General features: G+C 38.1%; 1 protein-coding gene across 32 annotated transcripts in view; it reads left to right on the top strand.

The window, feature by feature from the left end:
- The window catches only part of TTN (titin), a 245,384-nt gene that overhangs the window by 145,593 nt on the left and 76,504 nt on the right, over positions 1-23,287 (top strand). For all 32 annotated transcript variants that reach the window (XM_075430105.1, XM_075430099.1, XM_075430122.1 and 29 more), the window contains 42 exons: positions 274-413; positions 539-665; positions 785-1,051; positions 1,150-1,416; positions 1,916-2,182; positions 2,286-2,425; positions 3,391-3,517; positions 4,254-4,396; positions 6,891-7,014; positions 7,874-8,140; positions 8,288-8,385; positions 8,519-8,687; positions 8,783-9,049; positions 9,197-9,463; positions 9,548-9,826; positions 9,933-10,341; positions 10,445-10,569; positions 10,665-10,931; positions 11,557-11,826; positions 11,929-12,231; positions 12,354-12,656; positions 12,994-13,181; positions 13,262-13,376; positions 13,917-14,201; positions 14,494-14,645; positions 14,774-14,921; positions 15,055-15,232; positions 15,331-15,452; positions 15,550-15,837; positions 15,931-16,227; positions 16,342-16,528; positions 17,101-17,216; positions 17,309-17,608; positions 17,831-18,130; positions 18,222-18,327; positions 20,200-20,396; positions 20,503-20,808; positions 20,900-21,178; positions 21,623-21,922; positions 22,020-22,322; positions 22,421-22,795; positions 22,894-23,196. In XM_075430105.1, coding sequence (XP_075286220.1) covers positions 274-413; positions 539-665; positions 785-1,051; positions 1,150-1,416; positions 1,916-2,182; positions 2,286-2,425; positions 3,391-3,517; positions 4,254-4,396; positions 6,891-7,014; positions 7,874-8,140; positions 8,288-8,385; positions 8,519-8,687; positions 8,783-9,049; positions 9,197-9,463; positions 9,548-9,826; positions 9,933-10,341; positions 10,445-10,569; positions 10,665-10,931; positions 11,557-11,826; positions 11,929-12,231; positions 12,354-12,656; positions 12,994-13,181; positions 13,262-13,376; positions 13,917-14,201; positions 14,494-14,645; positions 14,774-14,921; positions 15,055-15,232; positions 15,331-15,452; positions 15,550-15,837; positions 15,931-16,227; positions 16,342-16,528; positions 17,101-17,216; positions 17,309-17,608; positions 17,831-18,130; positions 18,222-18,327; positions 20,200-20,396; positions 20,503-20,808; positions 20,900-21,178; positions 21,623-21,922; positions 22,020-22,322; positions 22,421-22,795; positions 22,894-23,196 — 9,471 coding nt within the window. The remainder of the gene's footprint in view (positions 1-273; positions 414-538; positions 666-784; positions 1,052-1,149; positions 1,417-1,915; positions 2,183-2,285; positions 2,426-3,390; positions 3,518-4,253; positions 4,397-6,890; positions 7,015-7,873; positions 8,141-8,287; positions 8,386-8,518; positions 8,688-8,782; positions 9,050-9,196; positions 9,464-9,547; positions 9,827-9,932; positions 10,342-10,444; positions 10,570-10,664; positions 10,932-11,556; positions 11,827-11,928; positions 12,232-12,353; positions 12,657-12,993; positions 13,182-13,261; positions 13,377-13,916; positions 14,202-14,493; positions 14,646-14,773; positions 14,922-15,054; positions 15,233-15,330; positions 15,453-15,549; positions 15,838-15,930; positions 16,228-16,341; positions 16,529-17,100; positions 17,217-17,308; positions 17,609-17,830; positions 18,131-18,221; positions 18,328-20,199; positions 20,397-20,502; positions 20,809-20,899; positions 21,179-21,622; positions 21,923-22,019; positions 22,323-22,420; positions 22,796-22,893; positions 23,197-23,287) is intronic.

Here is a 23,287-nt window from a genome sequence, read left to right as displayed (position 1 = left end):
CACTGTAAAAGATATCTATGTTAATTACGAGGAAAAATATTCGTAGTAAAAATAACTAAACTTTCAGACGTATTACAGAAGGAGGCTGTAGACTGCCCAAACTTGCAGCTTTTTAAAAAGAGATTAGATAAACATTTATTAGTGATAGTGTTTGATTGCCGTAAAGAAGGGATAAGGAGAGTTGAGATCCTTTCCAGTACTACATTTCTGTTGTACAGAAGGAGTAAGTAAATGGATGTGAACTTTTGTTTGGTTTTTTTTTTTCTATTTTAGCTCGCTTAATTAAAGTGGAGCGCCCACTGTATGGAGTGGAAGTATTTGTTGGTGAAACAGCACGTTTTGAAATTGAAATTTCTGAGCCTGATGTCCATCCTATATGGAAGCTAAAGCGAGAAACCCTAACACCTTCACCCGTAAGACTTCTTATTTATTTTTAGCCCATACTTTCCACTAAAAAAAACATATTCAATAATCATGTCTTCTCAGTGGTTTCTTGGAATATTCATGTTTGGAGGGGGTGTTGTTTCCTTATCACCAGGACTGTGAAATCATTGAAGACGGGAAGAAGCATACTCTTGTTCTTCATAACTGCAAACTTGATATGACTGGAGAAGTGTCTTTCCAAGCTGCTAATGCTAAGAGTGCTGCTAATCTGAAAGTGAAAGGTACAGTCTGCACTTTGCCAACGTATCCACATGTATCTCAGGGCATTAGAACAAATCTAGCAGCAGAAAGGTCTATATGAACCTATCACTGAACTGAAAGTGCTCTTCTTTGATTTCAGAATTGCCTCTCATCTTTATCACTCCACTAAGTGATGTGAAAGTCTTTGAGAAGGATGAAGCGAAGTTTGAATGTGAGGTGTCCAGAGAACCCAAGACTTTCCGCTGGTTGAAAGGAACACAAGAGATCACTCCTGATGAAAGATCTGAAATTATTTCAGATGGAACAAAGCATGCTCTGATTATTAAATCTGTTGCATTTGAGGATGAAGCTAAATACATGTTTGAAGCTGAGGATAAAAGAACAAATGCCAAGCTAATTATTGAAGGTTTGTCTGACTTTGCCTTTCTGGAAATATTTGCATCATAGTCCTTGAATACTTTTTATTGATAACATTATTACTAACGAAATGTTATGTTGTTATAGGTATCCGCCTGAAATTTATTACTCCTCTCAAGGACGTAACAAAAAAGGAACGAGAAACTGCAGTGTTCACTGTGGAACTCTCCCATGAAAACATCCCTGTTATCTGGTTCAAGAATGACCAGCGATTACATACCAGCAAGGTGGTTTCAATGACAGATGATGGCAAATTCCATACCCTCACGATCAAAGATCTTACTATTGATGATACTTCTCAGATTAGAGTGGAAGCTATGGACAAATCCTCAGAAGCTAAACTCACTGTTCTTGGTAAGAATAAGCAAAATAATTTACACTATATATGTTATCTGAAGAGTCATTAATGAAAAATGGTGATCAAAAAGTCTTGGGGTTGGTTTTGGTTTTCTTTGGTGGTTGTTTTTTTTTTTTTTGGCCTAAATCTACATTGTGATTTTTGACAATTTTACAATTTGTTTGTATTCTTTGGGTCTCCATTTCCCCCCACAAGTGGTAATTAAAATAAGTTTAAAATTTCATGCAACTCTTGCAAAATCAACTGTTAGGTACTTCAGTGGTGCTCTGAAACTCCTAGAGCATCAAACCAGTTTTGTCAGTGATATCAGTAATATGCTGAATTTTTTCTCAGATATTTGCTGTTTTTGCAACAGAACTCTATAATATTTATGAGGACTATATTTAATCCTTCTTGCAGGGCATAAACAAGAAATATATTTTATGCTAAGAACTAATTGTCCTTTCTGAAAGACTAAAACTTCAGACCAAAATATATCTTAACTTTTGCTTGCAGAAGGAGACCCTTACTTCACTGGAAAGCTGCAGGATTACACTGCTGTAGAGAAAGATGAAATAATCTTACAATGTGAAATCAGCAAAGCAGATGCCCCAGTGAAATGGATGAAGGATGGCAAACCAATTACTCCATCAAAGAATGTTGTTATCAAGGCTGATGGTAAAAAGAGAATCCTTATCCTCAAGAAAGCTTTGAAGAAAGACATTGGACAGTACACTTGTGACTGTGGTACTGATAAAACCTCTGCTAAACTCAATATTGAAGGTACGGTTATTTTACTGGACTGTTCTGTAACAGAGATCTTTTGGGGTCTGTTAGAGATTGAGGGTCTCTATCACTTTTTTTTTTTTTTCTCTCGCTCCTCCAGACCGAGACATTGAAATTATACGTCCGCTATACAGTGTGGAGGTGATTGAGACAGAGACTGCCCGTTTTGATATTGAAATCTCGGAGGAAGGTGTTCATGGCAATTGGAAGCTAAAAGGAGAACCCCTATCTGAATCAGCTGTAAGCAAATATTTCAGGATGTTTCTTATCTGTGTCTCAACAATTTGCAGGGAGGTGGGGCATGAGGGAGAAGAAAGTCGCTATAGAAGCTAAGTGAAACCACTTTCTGCTTTCAATAAGGGTCATTATAATAAAAATACTGTTTTTTTCATTAATAAGTTTTAAAATGTACTATGAACTTAGTCCAAAATAATATATAAAATAGCTAAATAATAAATGATTTTACATAAATAAGTATATTGTCTATTGGTAGGTCCTAACAATCATGTGTCTGAAGTGCAAAGACCTCATGGAATTCATTTAAACATAACGGTATTTAAAAATACACATTTTGGATTGTCTGCATTTACCTTTGGATTTTGAGTTATGTTTGGTTTAGATGGACTTAGACTGCATTTTCAAATGCTTTTCCATTACTATGACAGCTAAAATTGGTTTAAAAAGGTATAAGGCTTAATCAAATATTCTTAATTCCTTGCTGGAAGGATCTGGAAAATTTTGAAACAATACAATCACAACTGGGAATAATTTGTCAACCTTTTGATGTAAAAGTACCAATGTGAATAACACACAACGATCAGAAATTCCTTGAAAATTGGTGTCTGGATAAGAGAACAGGACCTTTCTCGAGGAAAGGTCACAGCACATAGTTATTTCTAGTTCCCTTAGGCTTCTGACTGGTCTATGTATGGATATATTGGCTCATCAATGAGCATTTACCATTCACCAACACAAATGTGTTGCCTCTTGCATTTTGTTTATAAGAGGAAGCAGACTGTGTTAGGAAGAGACTTGGAAAGGAAAGACCTATGAATGAATGTTTGTAAGGTACATTGCAGGTGGCAGTGGGCCTAAGTGCTGTGAATGGAGGAGGAGATAAGATGCAAGGTATGAGGAGAAGTAGGGGCTCTTGTGAGTAGCACAAAAAAGATACTGAAAAAAGTGTTTCAATTCTCTTTTTGCAGGAATGTGAAATCAAGGAGGAAGGCAAAAAGCACTTCCTTACACTGTACAATGTACGCTTAGACCAAGCTGGCGGAGTAGATTTCCAAGCAGCAAATGCCAAATCTGGTGCTCACCTTCGAGTGAAACGTAAGTCTTTTAAACTGAAATTATTTAAGTGAAAACAAGGTACTCGAACATGTGGACAAATGTCTATATTGTATTGAACCCACAACAATTCTTTCCAGAACAGCAATTCAAGGATTAATTACTAAAGCCATCTAATTTTTTTTTAGTTAAGGAATGTTCTGTAGGTTTTTTAACCTTGTATATAGTTTGTTCACATAGGAGAAGTAAAAATAAGGAGATGGCCTTGAAGGCTACTTTGTGGTCTGGCATCATATGTTGTTACGAAATCGAAGTATTACAAGCAAAAGCTTTACTACATTAAAGTATCATGTTATCCTGAGAGGATGGGATCACAGTGTGATATCTGAGGATAGGGTTAAGAGCTTGATGGACAGGGACAGACAACACAGTTAAAGACCACTTGTTTCCCACTCCAATCCTAGCCCTTGCTATTTTGGAAAACACATGCCTTATCTAGCAAGAGGCATGAAAGGCTTGGCAGGGAGACAGATGCACGGCAACTTTCCTGCTGACCTTGTTCAATTTAAAGAAACACGCCCTGCAAATAGGAAAATTTAGGTGACCAGCCCTCCCCCTAAAACCCACGGTGGCCTCTTCTATTTAGGGAATTTAAAGAGCAGCATTGTGATGTCTGGCTCTCTTGAGGGAAGCCACCATGGAGATCAGTACATAAAGGCAGAAGCTCTCTCTTGGGTAGAAGTGACTAATCTGAAAATGATGTCTTCTCCTTACCAAGCTCGAGTAATTGGCTTGCTGAGACCCCTCAAGGATGTAACAGTGACAGCTGGGGAATCAGCAACCTTCGATTGTGAACTCTCTTATGAGGGAATCCCTGTAGAGTGGTTCCTGCAAGGAAAGAAACTGGAGCCCAGTGATAAGGTAAAGAAACTAAACTTTATTTTTCCTCATGTTTACTCCTCCTTTCTTTCTTTCAACTTTCTTCCCCTGCGTTATTTCTCATTTACTCTCTGCCAGTAGAAGTACTAAGGCACAGCAATACTGTTGTGCTGCTGTGCCAAATGGTAAATCCTCACTAAATCAGATATAGCATTTTTTTCCCCCCAGAAATTCCAATATTCTGGAATACTGCAAGTATTCATTGTACAAAGGGAAACTAAGGTTCCAAAATATCAATCATTACAACAATGATTTTGTGCCTGATTCTACTGGAGACTCAGCCGCAGGAGTACTGAATGATTTTTGATCAGGTTAATTGTAGTCACAGAGAAGGTTTTGAAAGGTGCTATCAGGAAGTGCTTTTTTCTCCTGAATGCTGAGTTGCAGTCCAGTTCTGCATATAAGGGGATTAAGAGGATTCACATTCCATTTCAGGCATTTGTTCTGGCTCTCCAGATAACTTTCTGGGCAGATTTGCTTGTCAAGCACTTCTCACTAGCTATTTTTAACCCTTCATCAAGTGCCGGCTCTTAACTTTGAGATCTGAGCAGCCTGGAATGCAGCCAGTTTAATATTTAAAGTTAATGGTAGGGGAAATAAATAAAGAAATAAATTAAGAAACATAAAATAAAATGGAGATCACTGGTTTTAAGACTTCTTTTTCACGTACTAGGCCTCAGGGAAATAATGCAAATGAAAATAAAAATTGGAAACCTCAGACAAGGCAAACTTTCAAGGCATTACACGACCTAGCACAGTTTCAGAACCTGTAACAACGTTGCTAGTAATATTTTGGTACATATTTTTTTCTTTTAAATAAAAATTTTAACATACTTTTTTCAGGTTTTATTAGATCTTTCTGAGCTTCACCAGATTTGCCTAAATAAAAAGCATTTATTAAAAAGAATAGAATACAGAAACAGGAAAAGGAAAACTGATCATGGTGATAGGTCACCCTATTACAGTATTTAAGGACAGACAAACAAAATTGAAACTCAGCAGATAAGACTTGTAATAAATCAAGATAATCACTTCTGAGTCTAGGAATAGAAATGTGGAAAGCTATTGATCAGTGCAGTGGTTGGATAGTTATTACTGCCTGGCAAGAAAAATATTGTATGTTCAATATTCCGTATGATGGAACATTGTTTTTTTCTTATCTGTCTGAGCTATTATTTTAATTACATGGGAAAAAAAAATCTAGATTTTCATTCAGTTTACATATACAGTCAAAGCTGTCATTTGACTTCAGTTGAAATTTTATCAAGAAGAAATTCAGAATAAACCATATATTTACTTGATGCATCATTTTCTGCCCATGTATAAAAAGCCTCTTGAAACACTTTCACTACTGTCTTCAAGAATCAATCTAATTGTACAGGTGTTTCATTTTAGCTGTTTTTAATTCAAACCATTGTTTTACCTCTGTGGCTGGCAATCAGCTGTACACGTATAACCATTATTGAAGTGGCTTCTTTGTTCTTCTCTACAGCTTATCTTGGTCAAATATATATTTGGCTTCGTCTGAATGCCTTTCAGATGAGCATTCAATAGAGCTAGTTTTTCAGGGACATAATAACCATCTGGGAGTAAGCACAACCTCTTAGTTCCTTCCTTCCCTCTGAAGCAAAAGGGACCGCATTCTCAAAAGTAACTTAATCTGTTATGCTTCTTCCTTAGCAGAAGCTCGCTTTTACCCTTTATTTTTCTAAACCAGCATCTACTACTTGATCACATACTTCTCTGAAAATAAATAAATAAATAGAATTCTTCAAGAGCTATGTTAGAATTTACATCACGAATGAGTAGCAGCTTCCTTAATGGCTGCAATGCAGGATGTATCCTTGAACCTCCCAGGTCCAGTCCTAGAGAAAAGGGATGTTTGTGAAGGAGTAGCCCAATTTAAACTCATGATTGCAAAGTAGTTTCAGCAATAAATCAACATGGAAATGTGGGTTTTTAGGCAGAATTTTTAACCAAAATTTAATAATAGAAGGTCAAGTTGGCATTTAGAAAATAGCGTATGATGCGGGTGCCAAACCTCTTTATATGTCTCTAAAAGTTTGCCCTTTAGATGTAACCGGGAATAATACCAACTTTTCCCCATGAGTTTACTTAGTTTGGTATTTATTTGTACCTATTCAAAATAAACATGAGCTGAAGTCAGCCCCATTTTGAACTTTGATAGTAGACTGAGGTTTTCGAATACAAGGACACAAATACCCTTAAACACGGGGAAACTTAAAATTACGATTTCCTGTAAGTGAAAGGACAAAACATAAATTATTCTCAAAATCCTCAAAGTATTTCTGTCTTGAGCTATATCTAGTGTATATAAAAGTAAATTATCAAAATTTCATATAAAAGTAAACAACCAAACTCCACAGATCACATTAAATAGCAATGCTATTTCATTAAATATTTCTTAAATATTTGTTGTCGATACTTACAAAGAGTTTTTTATGTACATTATAAGGTCATGACACGTGCTGAAGGGAGAGTTCACACTCTTATTCTTAGAGACGTCAAGTTAACAGATGCAGGAGAGGTATCACTGACGGCAAAAGATTTCAGAACTCAAGCAAATCTTTTTGTGAAAGGTAAGTCAGTCATTTTAATTATACCATAGTCAATGTTAATGGTCCATTCATGATTCACCCTGAAACAGGATGTTACTATACACCATATATCAAATTAGTAGGATCATACATACAATATTGGACTGGTAGATAACTTTCCTGATTAAAAAAGCCACTTACTGAAAATCTTTATGCTGCACAGAATTGCTGATGAAAGGGGGAAATACTGGAAATGTGTCAGATGCGGGAAACAAATCAATTCATTAGGATTTCCAGGGCTTCACTGCAGACTTGAATATTCAATTGGCCTAAAGATGACTTGCAAATACTTTATGGCTCCCAATGTTTTTTTCTGTTCTGTCGAGTATCCAGAAACCTATGAGAGCACAACTATGCCATCAGTCAAGTGACATAACATTGACTGTATACCCACTTGCACTGCTTGCAAGTTATGTATGGCTAAGAAGTCAAAAAACTGCACATACTTCTAACTAATTTAGTAATTCAAGGAAAAATTAAAAAAAATCATTCCTTAAGTTCAGACTATACCTTCAGAGTCACTGAGATCACACGGGTATAGTTCAGCTAAGGAAAATGAGTTGCAAGGCTTTGTGACGATCTGTGAATACAAACCCCATGGACAAGGATATCATTCAGTCTAATCTTACTCTAAACTGAAAATGAGGAAATTAGCTGAATTAACTGAACTTGTCTGGGTATTAAAAATAAAAAATAAGAAAAACTTCAGCAGAGATATCTAAGAGCCTTTTTGATTATTCAGTCAAGGAAAATTAGTAAACAGTATGGGACAGTTCTGTCTTAGCAGAAGGCTGGCTATAATTTAGATCTTTTCTATCAAAAATCTATCTGTTTCTTTTAGAACCCCCAGTTGAATTTACTAAACCACTTGAGGACCAGACTGTTGAAGAGGAGGCCACTGCAATACTGGAATGTGAAGTTTCCCGGGAAAATGCAAAAGTTAAATGGTTCAAAAATGGAGAAGAAATCCACAAAACAAAGAAGTATGATATCATTTCTGATGGCAGGGTCAGAAAACTCATTATCCATGGCTGCACACTGGATGATGCAAAAACTTATACCTGTGATGCTAAGGACTTTAAGACGTCATGTTTTCTCAATGTAGAACGTGAGTCATTTACAATTTTCTGCAAAATGTCTAAGTGCTCTAAATGCTATGTACTAGTGTCTATGGCTGGCAGTTATATCAATGTCAGCAGTTTATTCTTCTCTACTGGAGACTTTCCTCTACTAAAAATTTTCTTTTCTCTCACAGCTATTCGTCTTGAGTTCCTGAAACCTCTAACTGACCTTGAAGTTAAAGAAAAACAATCTGCTCGGTTTGAATGTGAAATTTCTCGTCCAGGTGTCAAGGTCAATAACAATACTTTTTAATCTGAGTAACTCCTTCAAAAAGAGCTTTTTTTAAAAAAATTGACAACTTTATTGTATTATTCTATGATAAACATGTTAATATTAATAACCATGTTGATTTGTTCTACAATAGGTGAAGTGGTTTAAGGATGGCATTGAAATTAGAAAAGGCAAAAAGTATGACATAATTTCCAAAGGTGCAGAACACATTCTTGTTGTCAGTAAATGTGTCTTCGATGATGAAGCTGAATATGCCTGTGAAGCAAAAACAGCTCGAACTTCAGGCCTACTTACAGTGATAGGTAAACACAGTGTTTTAGAATCTAATCTATGAACAAGAAAATAACACGATTTTTTGATGAGAGGCTTTAATAATTTTTCTAAATTCCTGTTGCAGAGGAAGAGGCTGTTTTCACAAAAAATCTTCCTGATCTTGAAGTAAATGAAAATGACACTGTAAAATTGATCTGTGAAGTTTCAAAGCCTAATGCCGAAGTTAATTGGTTTAAAGGAGATGAGGAAGTGCCTGATGGTGGTAGATTTGAACACATTTCTGATGGCCGAAAGAGAATTCTTCTCATACGTAATGCTCATCCTGAAGATGTTGGCAAATATACTTGCAAGCTCCCAAGCTCGAGTACAACAGGAAAACTGACTGTACATGGTAAGAGAGCTACTATGGTGGCCTTGGTTTCCAGAAAAGAAAATTTAAAAACAAAAAAATCAGTAAGAATACACAACTTGGTTTGTTCTCTTCATAAGTGAAAAATAAAATAAAATCATACATGTCTACAAAAATGTTTTCTTTCAGAACTTGCAGCAGAATTCCTTACCAGACCACAAAACCTGGAGGTCCTTGAAGGAGACAAGGCTGAATTTGTCTGTTCAGTATCCAAAGAGGCAATTACAGTGCAGTGGCTGAGGGGTGACACAGTCCTGGAGCCTGGTGATAAGTACGACATCATTTCAGATGGCAAAAAGAGAACACTTGTGATTAAAGACTCTATTCTAAGAGATGCAGGAAAGTATACTGTCATGGTTGGTGAAGCTAAAGCTACAGCACGCCTAACTGTGATTGGTAAGCTTTGTTTTATCAACGTGCAGGTGGTTGTTGCATTCCTTAAACTACACGATGTCCTATTTCCTGTTTTCCCAATTTTAGAAAAACTCAGGATTATAACTCCCCTTAAGGACCAAGAAGTTAATGAGGGTCAAGAAATTATATTTAACTGTGAAGTCAACAAAGAAGGTGCCAAAGAGAAGTGGTATAAAAATGATGAGGCAATATTTGATAGTGCAAAATACATTATTGTCCAGAAGGATTTAGTTTACACGCTCAGAATCAGAGACGCACTGTTGAAAGATCAAGCTACCTATACCATCTCACTGTCAAACCAGAGAGGTGAACACGTCAAAAACTCTGCTGCCTTAACAGTATTAGGTAAATAACTTGCACTGTATTAAAATTATTTTGTCATTTTACATTCAATTTCACATCAAGATCATGAGGATGTAAATTAATCAGTTTGAGATTTTTGTCTTGACAGAGGAGGATCTCAGAATTGTTGAGCCACTTGAAGACATTGAGACCATGGAGAAGAAAACTGTCACGTTCTGGTGCAAAGTCAATCGCCTTAATGCAACCCTCAAATGGACAAAGAATGGTGAAGAGATCACATTCAACAAGCGTATTTTGTACAAAATTGATAAATACAAACACTCGCTCATCATTAAAGACTGTGGGTTTATAGATGAAGGTGAATACACTGTTACTGCTGGACAAGACAAATCTGTTGCAGAGCTTCTCATTACAGAAGCACCAGCAGACTTCATTGAACATCTCCGGGACCAGACCGTCACTGAATTTGATGATGCTGTCTTCACGTGCCAGCTTTCCAAAGAGAAAGCCAGTGTAAGATGGTACAGAAATGGAAGAGAAATCAAAGAAGGCAAGAAGTATGCATATTTTATTATGCTTGTTAATATGCTAAACATGCTTGCTTTATTTTGTTGCTTTGTCTGGAAACTAAAATACTGCTTACTTTTCTCCCCCATAAAGATACCAGTTTGAAAAGGATGGAAATCTGCACAGATTAATCATAAAAGACTGTAGACTAGATGATGAGTGTGAGTATTCCTGTGGAGTGGATGACAGGAAATCTAGAGCAAGACTTTTTGTTGAAGGTATGAGTAAAATTGAACAGGATTTATTTCTTTATTATTTACTATTAATAGAAATAATGCACAAATAATACCAAATGAATTTATGTTTCTTTCAGAAATCCCTGTTGAGATCATCCGACCACCACAAGATATTTATGAAGCTCCTGGTGCAGATGTCATCTTCATGGCCGAGTTGAACAAAGATGGTGTGGAGGTCAAGTGGCTGAGAAACAACATGATTATTGTCCAAGGTGACAAACATCAGATGATGAGTGAAGGAAAGGTCCACAGGCTGCAGGTGTGCGAAATAAAGCCCCGTGACCAAGGAGAATACAGGTTTATTGCCAAAGATAAGGAAGCCAGAGCTAAGCTTGAATTAGCTGGTAGGTTGCTTGCTTTGTGTTTCTTTTATAAAATCTTAAATTACTGAATGAACTATTTAGCTAAACTGATTTTTGTTCTTTCAAAGAGTTGAATTAAAATGCATACACAGTCAGGCTGAGACAAGTGCAAGTCTGTCAAACTGTATGAATTATAATTCAGGCAACAAACATTTTTTATTATACCATGATCCAACCGTTGATGAAAATATAGGTCACTTTTTAGTGTCTATACCAAAGAGCCTGAATTGAGCTTAAAGGAGACAGAACCTTTTCATTAGGTCACTGCAGATCTAAAACATGAAAATTATTTGGCCCACTCATTTCAGTCATATAAGACACTTAATTACTAATTTGTCTATTTTACAGGATCAGACCAATAAAATACACTAAAGTAATGCTCAGAAAGCAACTCCTTCTTCCCTGATTTTATAGGACGACACAGTACATATCAACCACCCTAAGTTTCTTTCTGTGGAGCAATCCAATGAGCATACAAAGGATTTGCTTAGAATTCACACAACAGCTCCTTCTACTTTTCTGTTAGCTTCTTTGCTGACTACACAAATATATCTTTTATATACATATAAATATGTAAGTACTTACTGGTCACGTTGATCTTTCTTAGCTGCACCTAGAATCAAGACTGGTGATCAAAACCTTGTGGTTGATGTTGGGAAGCCTCTAACTATGACTGTTCCATATGATGCCTACCCAAGAGCAGAAGCCGAATGGTTGAAAGGGGAAGAAAGTCTGCCCACAACAACTGTTGATACAACAACTGACTGCACTACCTTCAAAATTTATGAAGCAAAGAAATCAGATAAGGGAAGGTACAAGGTTATACTTCGAAACAAACATGGCCAGGCAGAAGCATTCATCAATGTAGAGGTCATTGGTAAGTACTCCCATTATTATAACCTTGCTTACATTTATTTAAACCAGAGCAAAAAAGAAAAAAAAAATGCAATGCCCTAAAATATTGACATATCTTTGTTAGATGTTCCGGGTCCAGTTAGAAACTTGGAAGTCACTGAAACTTACGATGGTGAAGTTGGCCTCGCCTGGCAAGAACCAGAAAGTGATGGTGGAAGTAAAATAATAGGCTACGTCGTTGAAAGACGTGATATCAAGCGTAAGACCTGGATTATGGTCACTGATCATGCTGAAAATTGTGAATACACTGTTACTGGACTTCAAAAAGGAGGAGTTGAATACCTCTTCCGTGTTAGTGCACGGAACAGAGTGGGCACTGGTGAGCCAGTGGAAACAGAGAGACCTGTGGAAGCTAAGAGCAGATTTGGTGAGCAGAAATTATGAAAAACTCAGTGTTTGATGACGGTGTAAGAAAAGCAGTACAAACTCTAACAATAGGTAAAAAACGCATACCTTCTTTTTCTTTTTTCTCCCTAAAATAAAATGCAGAAGTTCCTGGTCCTCCGCAAAATGTAGAAGTTACCGATGTGAACCGGTTTGGAGCTACACTTACCTGGGAACCACCTGAGTATGATGGAGGATCTCCAATTACCGGCTACATTATTGAACTGCGTAACAGAGTTTCCATCAAATGGGAGCCAACTATGACCACTGGAGCTGATGAGCTTTCAGCTGTCCTGACTGATGTTGTGGAAAATGAAGAATATTTCTTCAGAGTAAGAGCTCAAAACATGGTTGGAGTAGGCAAGCCAAGTCCTGCTACCCATGCAGTAAAAATTATGGACCCAATCAGTAAGTATGCAAGCACTGACTGTGACTGCGGTACAGAATAGGGATTATGTATGCAGAAAGCTTAATTGACAAACATGTGCTGCAAATATCATGTACAGTTAGATTTTTCCTACTTTTGTCCTTCAAACATATAAGAAGTACCTTGCTGCCATTTGGTTCAGTAAGCACACCAAATATTTTTTCTCTGAAATTAGGATGCAACCTCAATTTAAAAAAACAGTTTAGTAAAAGCTATACAAAGGCTTTAAAAATAGTACTTTAAGGTATAGACAGCTGATACCCAGAACCATGCTTCTTTATCAGTTGCAAAAATGTATTTCTCTCCAACTATTTTCAGAGAGACCAAGTCCTCCCATTAACCTTGATCATTCAGAGCAAACTAAGTCATCAGTGCAGCTCACATGGGAACCTCCTATCAACGATGGAGGAAGTCCAGTCTTAGGCTATATTGTTGAAAGGCAAGAAGAGGGAACAGACAAGTGGATTCGCTGTAACCCAAAACTAGTACCTGCTCTTACTTTTAAGGTAAGATGTTCTGTTTATCTACTCAAAATGTGTAGGTCATCCGTAATACGAGTTACTAAATGATTATTTGTACTTTTTAGGTAACTGGATTGAAACCAGGATCCAGGTATTACTACAGAGTCTCAGCAGAAAATGCAGCTGGTGTGTCTGACCCAGCGGAGGCTATTGGGCCATTAACTGCAGATGATACTTTCTGTAAGCCATATGCTATTTATTAAAGCTAATTAATTAGATAAGACACACAATTAAACTGCATCTGGTGGATAATATGTGTATTTTTCACGAGATAACTGTGATGCCAACCTTTGAGATTCTGAGCTATTTCTCCTCCATTACAAATTCTGCAGATTATTAGCTGTATTATTAGGTTGTCTGAAGAGAAAGGCATGACCTTTTGTCTCCTGACCTAGCTTTGTGGAAGGTGGGAGGTAACAGAAAGAGAGAAAGGCAGAGAAGATTAAAAAAAAATAAAAATGAAACTAAAAACAATACAAAGTTTTTATATTAAAGGGTAAATTAGATCTACTTGGTAATGCTAAGCTGCCTTATCATCTCACATATTTCTGGAAAACATTTAGCAGGGAGAGGTAAGGAGTGATAAGCCACAGCTAGACCTAGACACCTTCAGCCTGCAGGCTGAGATACAGTCAAAATCAGCCTCTCAACACAGCTGTCACTAGCCGTAGTCAGAATATCTGAAAAGATTTCATCAAATCCAATTTCCACTTTTTCCAGTTGGACCTACAATGGACCTCAGTGCGTTTAAAGATGGGCTGGAAGTTATTGTTCCAGAGCCAATCAAGATCCATGTTCCTATCACTGGCTACCCTGTGCCAACCGCCACATGGTCTTTTGGTGACCAAGTCTTAGAAGAGGGTGATCGTGTGACAATGAAAACCACTGCCTCCTTTGCAGAACTTGTAATTACTCCCAGTGAACGTCCAGACAAGGGAATTTATTCCTTAATGTTAGAAAACCCTGTGTCATCTGTTTCGGGAGAAATTAATGTTAATGTCATTGGTAAGTGGACATGTATATATTCTAGCATTAACATTCCATATTTGTCTTGCTAAAATCTAAATATGTTAATAATGTTAAATCACATAACTTTTAGTAAACCAAGTATATTAAAATACAACTGAAAACTAGAAATCCATCCTCAAAAAAAACTGTTTCCTGGTTTTCAATATCCAACTTTGATGTTTAAGGAAGAATGACTAAGGAGAGTAAGTCTTCTAGGAGATATATTACATAGACATCATCTGTCAAACTTTGAGTAAAAAATAATTAATACAATTTCTGTGACTTCTAGCTCGTCCAAGTGCACCAAGAGAACTGAAAGTTTTGGACATAATCAAGAATACAGTACAGCTGTCATGGGAACCTCCCGAAGATGATGGTGGAAGTCCAGTTACTGGCTATATAATTGAAAAACGTGAAGTAAGCCGGAAAACATGGAACAAAGTAAGTTCATTCTTCCGCATTTCAAATTCTATTTGCTATATCATTTCGGCATGTGCTACTCCATTTTGTGTCTTACCTTATTTTGGAAATAAATTTTAGAAACACATTGGAGTCTTCCTTCTCTTTAGGTTATGGATCGTGTTGTTGACCAAGAGTTCACTGTACCTGACCTCATCCAAGGAAAAGAATATTTATTTAGAGTTTCTGCATGCAATAAATGTGGCCCAGGAGAACCTGCATATATTGATGAACCTGTAAATATGTCAGCACCAGCAAGTGAGTCTATTGTTTCACATTGCTGCTGATTTTCTCTTTCTGAAACCTTGCTGATTTTCTTCAAAATAAGATGTAATAAAAAATCTTCCTTAGACTGGTTTCTAAGACCCTGTATGTTTTAAATTTTGAATAGCGGTGCCTGATCCACCAGAGAATGTTAAATGGAGAAATCCATCGTCAAAAGGAATCTTCCTAACATGGGAGCCTCCCAAATATGATGGTGGTGCCCGCATTAAGGGTTATCTGGTAGAAAAATCCCAACGTGGCACAGACAAGTGGGAGATATGCGGGGAGCCTGTTGTTGAAACAAAGTAAGTAAATTAACATCAGAAGACATATCCGTTCAACTTACTGAGCCAACCTCATCACTTCAAATATCTGGATTTTTTTTTTTTTTTTTAACAAACAGAATGGAAGTAACAAAACTCAAGGAAGGAGAGTGGTATGCATATCGGGTTAAGGCTTTGAACAGAATAGGAGCTAGCAAGCCAAGTAAGCCAACAGATGATATTCAGGCCATTGATGCAAAAGGTAATTACTTCAATCACTGAGTTACAATAGCTGCTTTATTTTTACCAGTCTCTGAAATACTGTTTCTATAACAACATTTTATTCTTTCCTACATCAGAGGCTCCAGAAATTTTCTTAGATGTGAAGCTTCTTGCTGGACTTACTGTGAAAGCTGGAACTAAAATTGAGCTGCCAGCTAAAGTAACTGGAAAGCCTGAGCCGCAGATTACTTGGACCAAGGCTGACAAAATTTTGAGACCTGATGACAGAATCACCATTGAAACCAAACCTAATCATTCCACAGTCACTATTACAGACAGCAAGAGGAGTGACAGTGGAACCTATATTATAGAAGCTGTAAATTCAAGTGGACGTGCTACTGCTGTTGTTGAAGTTAACGTTCTTGGTATGAATGTATTTTATGTTGTTTATAAAAATCGTTAGTGATGTACTGAGGTATGCAAGCAGAAAATTAACATTCACATCTTGTCCTCTACAGATAAACCTGGTCCACCAGCTGCATTTGATGTATCAGAAATCACAAATGAATCTTGCCTTCTGACGTGGAATCCTCCACGAGATGATGGGGGTTCTAAAATTACCAACTATGTCCTCGAGAAAAGAGCTACAGACAGTGAAATATGGCACAAGTTGTCATCAACTATTAAGGATACAAAATTCAGAGCTACCAATTTAACCCCTCATAAAGAATACATATTCCGAGTCAGTGCTGAGAACATGTATGGTATCGGGGAGCCAGCACATTGTAACCCTATCATTGCAAAATATTCTTTTGGTTAGTTAGTTAATATTATTTTTTTACAATATTTTAACAGGGGAAAAAAACCATATGTGTCATGGTTTTGTTTTTTGTGTGCTTTCTTTTTTTTTAATTTATTAATTCATACAGATCCACCAGGCCCTCCAACAGGTCTCAAGCCTATAGAAGTCACTAAAGATTCAGTCACCCTAACATGGAATGAACCAGATGAAGATGGTGGCAGCCCCATAACCGGCTACTGGGTTGAAAGATATGATCCTGAGCAAGATAAATGGATAAAATGCAATAAAATGCCAGTGAAAGATACAACATTCAAGTAAGACTATAGTCAGTTTAGTCTAAAATAGGTCACAGAGACATAAAAATGTAACAGTAGCCTTTTAAAGTTTTACATTGTTCTTACTCGTTTTTTGCTGCTTCCATAAGTTTAGATCCAGCTAACATCTGGTGGCATAATTTTTGTGATGATTAGTTTTAATGAAGAATGTCTTTACAGAAGAGTGAATCATCTTTTTTTCTTAAATGTTAGGCTTAATTTCTGTGCTATATGATATTCATAAGACATTCTAAAATAGCAGACATAGCCATCTCAAGTACCAATTTGCATTTTTTCCTCCTAATACTTGTATTAACTGACAACCATGGAACAGGTTAAAATGCAAGATGGGTCTCAAAACATTGGTTTCTATGTCACACCATTTTACTGTTGACTGTTTTACTGTTGACAAAATATTTGGAATGTTCACCATTTCATAAATATCATTAGCAGCGATTTGGGTATTTTCAGATTTTCCAAGTAAACTGTAGTATGAAGAGTAGAGAGAATAATCTTTTAGGCATGAGTTATTGTGTAGATTTGGTTTAATGAAATTTAATTTTTATTTCCAGAGTTAAAGGTCTTACAAATAAGAAGAAATATAAGTTCCGTGTCTCGGCAGAGAATCTTGCAGGACCTGGAAAACCAAGCAAGGAAACAGAGCCAATCTTAGTGAAAGACCCAATTGGTATAATAAACACATTTTTAATGGTTTAATTGAACAACAACGAAAAAATTCTTTGTTTTCAGTCATATAATTATTATTCAACTCCTGTCTAGATCCACCATGGCCTCCAGGAAAGCCAACTGTGAAAGATGTTGGCAAGACATCACTATTCCTGAACTGGACAAAGCCAGAACATGATGGAGGGGCAAAGATCGAATCTTATGTCATTGAACTGTTAAAGACCGGAACGGATGAGTGGGTGAGAGTGGCTGAAGGAGTTCCCACAACTGAACACTTCCTCAAAGGACTTATGGAGAAACAAGAATATTCATTCCGTGTAAGAGCTGTGAACAAGGCTGGTGAGAGTGAGCCCAGTGAACCCAGTGACCCTGTGCTGTGCAAGGAGAGGCTCTGTGAGTATTGTTTCAGAACATGCTGCTACTGCAGATACACTGTCTCTGTCTTTAAAAAAGCCCTATGTCTGCCTGTCTCTGTAGGTACCATGTGAACTCTTGGCAGGCTTGTGAAATATTAGAATCTGACCTGCTTCAGCTAAGAAAATACAAAGTTTTAATAGTTTTGCTGTATGCCCTGCGTTCCAAGATCATTGTTTACCTTCTTTTTCTATTTTACAGATCCTCCTTCACCACCTCGGTGGCTTGAGGTTATTAATATTACTAAAAACACAGCAGATCTTAAATGGACAGTACCAGAAAAAGATGGGGGTTCCCCAATTACCAACTACATTGTTGAAAAGAGAGATGTAAGGCGAAAAGGCTGGCAGACAGTTGATACAACAGTGAAAGATATCAAGTACACAGTGAGCCCACTGACTGAAGGCTCATTGTATGTCTTCCGTGTGGCTGCTGAAAATGCCATTGGGCAGAGTGACTATTGTGAAATTGAAGATTCAGTGCTTGCTAAAGATACTTTCAGTAAGTTTCAGATTTGCTTACTGGGTGATCAGTAGAATCAGCTCATGTGTAATGGATTCCTATTCCTCTAATGTGTGTATTTTTACTTTAGCAACCCCTGGGCCTCCATATGCTCTTACAATAGTTGAAGTGACCAAAGGTCATGTTGATTTGAAATGGGAACCACCTAAGAATGATGGTGGCAGACCAATTCAAAGGTAAGATAATTTTAAGTGTGTGTAGTGTTTCCTGTAGATGGGGATGTTTTCATGAATGAAAAAGAGGTAGGTGGATGTAAAAGAGAAGCCATGCAGTCAAAGCAGTTAAAGGTTTGATTTTTAAAGTGTGGAGATGATGCAAATATAAATAACCTAATGTGCATGAACAATGAATGTGTGTCAATACCCTCAAAACAGCATCTACTCAAATCAGATTAAATTAAACTGTATTTAAAATTTTAAAAAAGCAACCATAGCCTCCAGTTCCTCCAGAGCTGTAGCCACTTATACCCATCTACCATTACATTTCCCTTCTGCCTTAGTTTCAAACTGTATACACTCAGCTAAGATGAAGCCTCATCTCTTTTCTGTTCATTTTCTTAATTACACTTTTCAGACTGTTTTACTCCTTTCAGTTGCTTCTAACTTGTCCTTTTCTTTGGTTTCTAAAGTTTTGTCCTCTGAAATTCACCTTGAATGCCAGTTAGATTTTGCCCCTTTATGTTTTTACTCTTCCTCTCCTTCCCAGTCACACTAAGCATATCTTAAGCAAACTGACAACTACAGTGATCTGCCTGAAGCAACATAGTGAGTTCTCATTACTTTCTCAGAATCACAGAATCACAGAATGGTAGGGGTTGGAAGGGACCTCTGTGGGTCATCTAGTCCAACCCTCCTGCCGAAGCAGGGTCACCTACAGCAGGCTGTACAGGACCTTGTCCAGGCGGGTCTTGAATATCTCCAGAGAAGGAGACTCCACAACCTCCCTGGGCAGCCTGTTCCAGGGCTCCGTCACCCTCAGAGGGAAGAAGTTCTTCCTCATGTTCAGACGGAACTTCCTGTGCCTCAGTTTGTGCCCATTGCCCCTTGTCCTGTCACTGGGCACCACTGAAAAGAGTTTGGCCCCATCCTCCTGACACCCACCCTTCAGATATTTATAAGCATATACTAGGTCCCGTCGCAACGTTTTCTTCTTCAGGCTAAACAAACCCAGCTCCCTCAGCCTTTCCTCGTAGGAGACATGTTCCAGTCCCCTCACCATCCTCGTAGCCCTCCGCTGGACTCTCTCCAGTAGCTCCTCATCTTTCTTGAACTGGGGAGCCCAGAACTGGACAGAGTACTCCAGATGAGGCCTCACTAGGGCAGTGTAGAGGGGAAGGAGAACCTCCCTCGACCTACTGGCCACACTCTTCCTAATGCACCCCAGGATGCCATTGGCCTTCTTGGCAGCCAGGGCACACTGCTGGCTCATGGTCAACCTGTCGTCCACTAGGACACCCAGGTCCCTCTCCGCAGAGCTGCTCTCCAGCAGGTCCGCCCCAAGCCTGTACTGATGCATGGGGTTGTTCCTCCCCAGGTGCAGGACCCTGCATTTGCCCTTGTTGAGCCTCATCAGGTTCCTCTCTGCCCAACTTCCCAGCCTATCCAGGTCACGCTGAATGGCAGCATAGCCATAATCTAATATGTATCTAAGAATTCTCATAGCCTATAATAGACATAATTCTGACAGTTGAGTAGCTCACAGATAATATCTACAAATACTCTCAGTAGACTAACCACTGAGATCCAAACTAGTTGTATCTTGGAGGTTTTATCTCTGCAGCTCTCTAAAACCTGAGAACACAGCAGAAGTTCAGGCTTTCAGAATTGGGTCTGTCAGTAATGTCAGCCCCATTACACCCAAGACCCGCCAGGACTACCAGGATTAAGTCGCTGATGTGTGAAGTAAAGTTCATTGAGCCTATCACTCATGACTCTCTCTATTTTTCTATTGTCCAAACTATTCTAATCTCTCTTTATCTATTTTATTGAGCAAGAGGTCTGAAGTGTTCATATATCAAGTGCCTGATAGTATTTTCCCAATTTATTCAGATATGTTATTGAAAAGAAAGAAAAACTAGCCACTCGCTGGGTAAAAGCTGGCAAGACAGCTGGTCCAGATTGCAATTTCAGAGTGACCGATGTCATTGAAGGGACAGATGTACAGTTCCAGGTTCGTGCAGAAAATGAAGCTGGCTGTGGTCACCCCAGTGAACCAACTGACCTCATTCATATTGAAGATCCAACAAGTAAGTAGTAGTATAAATATACAGTGTATGGATTATGGAAGCAGTGTACTGTGTAGAACCGATATTCCGGGAAAAAAAGTGACACAATTCTTTTCCATTTCTGTAGGCCCTCCTTCACCTCCTCAGGATTTACATGTCACAGATGCAGGTCGAAAGCACATTTGCATTGCATGGAAACCACCTGAGAAGAATGGTGGAAGCCCTATTATTGGGTATAATGTTGAGATGTGTGAAGCAGGAACAGAAAAATGGATGCGAATCAATTCTCGTCCAATAAAAGATCTAAAATGTAAAGTGGAGGAAGGTGTTGTTCCAGACAAGGAATATGTTCTGAGAGTCAGAGCTGTCAATGCTGTTGGAGCTAGTGAGCCATCAGATGTCTCAGAAAAAGTTGTTGCCAAGGACCCAGACTGTAAGAATAGATTCCTTTTTTTCAGATCTACATAACTAAAAAAAGAATGGTGTTCAGCATCTATCTAGTAATATTATACTTTATTTTACAGGTAATCCAACCATTGATCTAAGAACTCGTGACATTGTTGTTATTAAAGGGCAGAAATTAAGTATCCCTGTACCCTTCAGAGCTGTTCCATCCCCAACTATAACATGGCACAAAGATGGCAAAGAGTTGAAAGCTGGTGACAGGACAACAATGAAGAGTGACTACACCTCTGCATTGCTCGAAGTCATAGACAGTGTTCATGCAGATGCTGGGGTTTATACTATCACATTGGAGAACAAGCTGGCATCAACAACTGGCTCGGTCAACGTCAAAGTCATAGGTAACTGTTCTTCTCCCATTCTGAGAAAGATACTTACCCTCACTTGACCCCTGCAGCTCACAGAAGAAAGGACTAGAAAAATCCCTTTTCTGCCACGTGGAGGAATCACTTCAACTCAGACATGTGTAGATTGTCCTAACAGCATTAATGTTACAAAATCCCACCAAAAAAAACCACCTTTACCCCAAGCTGGTCTATCTAGTCAGTAGCTGCTCAAAGCACAAGTATTATGAATAGTCATCACAGAAATATAAAAAAGCCAATAAGAATTCTGAATATTTTTCACCTTTAGGAACATAAATTCATAGATACGCTGAGTAGCCAACATTTGTGGGTTTGGTCTGCTTTCTGCAAAGGAAAGAAATGCAATATAATTTCCTATTTGCAGGAATACAGTTTCCCTTCTATTTAGTTAACTAATTTTATTATTGTTATTTAAAACAGGTCCACCTGGACAGTGTAAAGACATTAAGGCAAGCGAAGTAACTAAGAATTCTTGCAAAGTATCCTGGGAACCTCCAGACTTTGATGGTGGTACTCCTATTCTGCATTATGTTCTGGAACGCAGAGAAGCTGGTCGTAGAACGTATATCCCAGTCATGTCTGGTGAAAATAAGCTTTCATGGCAAGTCAAAGATCTTATCCCAAACAGTGAATATTACTTCCGTGTTAAAGCTGTCAATAAGATCGGAGGAGGTGAATATCTTGAACTAAGAAACCCAATCATTGCAGAAGACCCAAAACGTAAGTTTTTTCACTACTAAATAATCTAGCAAATAGAATTTTTACTAAAATCTTCATACTTTATTTTCTCATATGATCTTTTGTTACTCTTCCACAGAGCCCCCAGACCCTCCTGTTGACCTTGAGGTCCATAATCCAACATCAAAATCTGTAACACTTACATGGAAACCACCCCTTTTTGATGGTGGAAGCAAGATTATGGGCTATATAATAGAAAAGCTTGCTAAGGGCAAGGAGAGATGGGAGAGATGCAATGACTATCTGGTACCTCTATTAACTTATCCAGTGAAAGGTCTTGAGGAAGGAAAGGAATACCAGTTTCGTGTTCGTGCTGAGAATGCTGCTGGCATCAGTGAGCCTTCGCGGATTACTCCTTTTGTGAAAGCTGTGGATCCTATTGGTATGAATTGCTTGTTTGACTGCTTGTAGTAATTGCCATACATCCTCAAACAAGTTGGAAAGTTTTTACCCTCCATTTATCATTCTGTGTTATTACAGAGGCTCCAAAAGTCTTCCTTGCTGCAAATCTACAGTCTGGCCTTCAGGTGAAGAGAGGTGATGAGATCACGCTTGAGGCACACATTTCAGGGTCACCTTATCCATCAATCACTTGGCTGAGGAATGATGAAATTGTCAGACCAGAGGAAATAAAAAAGAGAGTGACAACGTATACAAGGAAGAAGAAGGGTGAAGCTGAAGAAGAGGCACCTTTCCAGCTTTCACTGCCAGAACGTACGAGTATTGACAACCATAAAGAAGGAGAGTCTATACTATCAGTTCGTGACTCCATCAGAGCTGACCATGGCACATTTACAATTAAAGTGAAAAATGATCATGGTGTTGCAAAAGCCTCATGTGAAGTCAATGTGCTAGGTATGTAATGAATGTCCTCAAAAACACCTAGTTGTTCAGAGTATTGGGTAAGAAGTGCACAAGATGAACACTCATCATTTTTCTTGCTTTACAAACAGATACACCTGGGCCTCCAGTCAACTTTGTATTTGAAGATGTGAGGAAAAATTCTGTCATTTGCAAGTGGGAGCCTCCCCTTGATGATGGTGGAAGTGAAATCCTAAACTATGTACTGGAAAAGAAAGACAATACAAAAGCTGAAATGGGCTGGGTGACTGTCAGTTCAACACTCAGGCATTGCAAATTCCATGTAACAAAACTGATTGAAGGAAAGGAATATCTCTTCCGTGTATTTGCTGAAAATAGAGTTGGATCAGGGCCACCATGTGTTTCAAAACCGATGACAGCAAAAGATCCTTTCTGTAAGTCTCAGTTTTAAATTACAACCTTTTCAGAAAATCAGTGTAAAACTACACAGAATCTTAGAACACTCAGCTTCTTCTATGTGAATGT

Source organism: Opisthocomus hoazin, chromosome 9 (assembly GCF_030867145.1).
Source record: "Opisthocomus hoazin isolate bOpiHoa1 chromosome 9, bOpiHoa1.hap1, whole genome shotgun sequence".
NCBI classification, from domain to species: domain Eukaryota; kingdom Metazoa; phylum Chordata; class Aves; order Opisthocomiformes; family Opisthocomidae; genus Opisthocomus; species Opisthocomus hoazin.
This window is presented reverse-complemented; position numbering and strand designations above follow the sequence as displayed.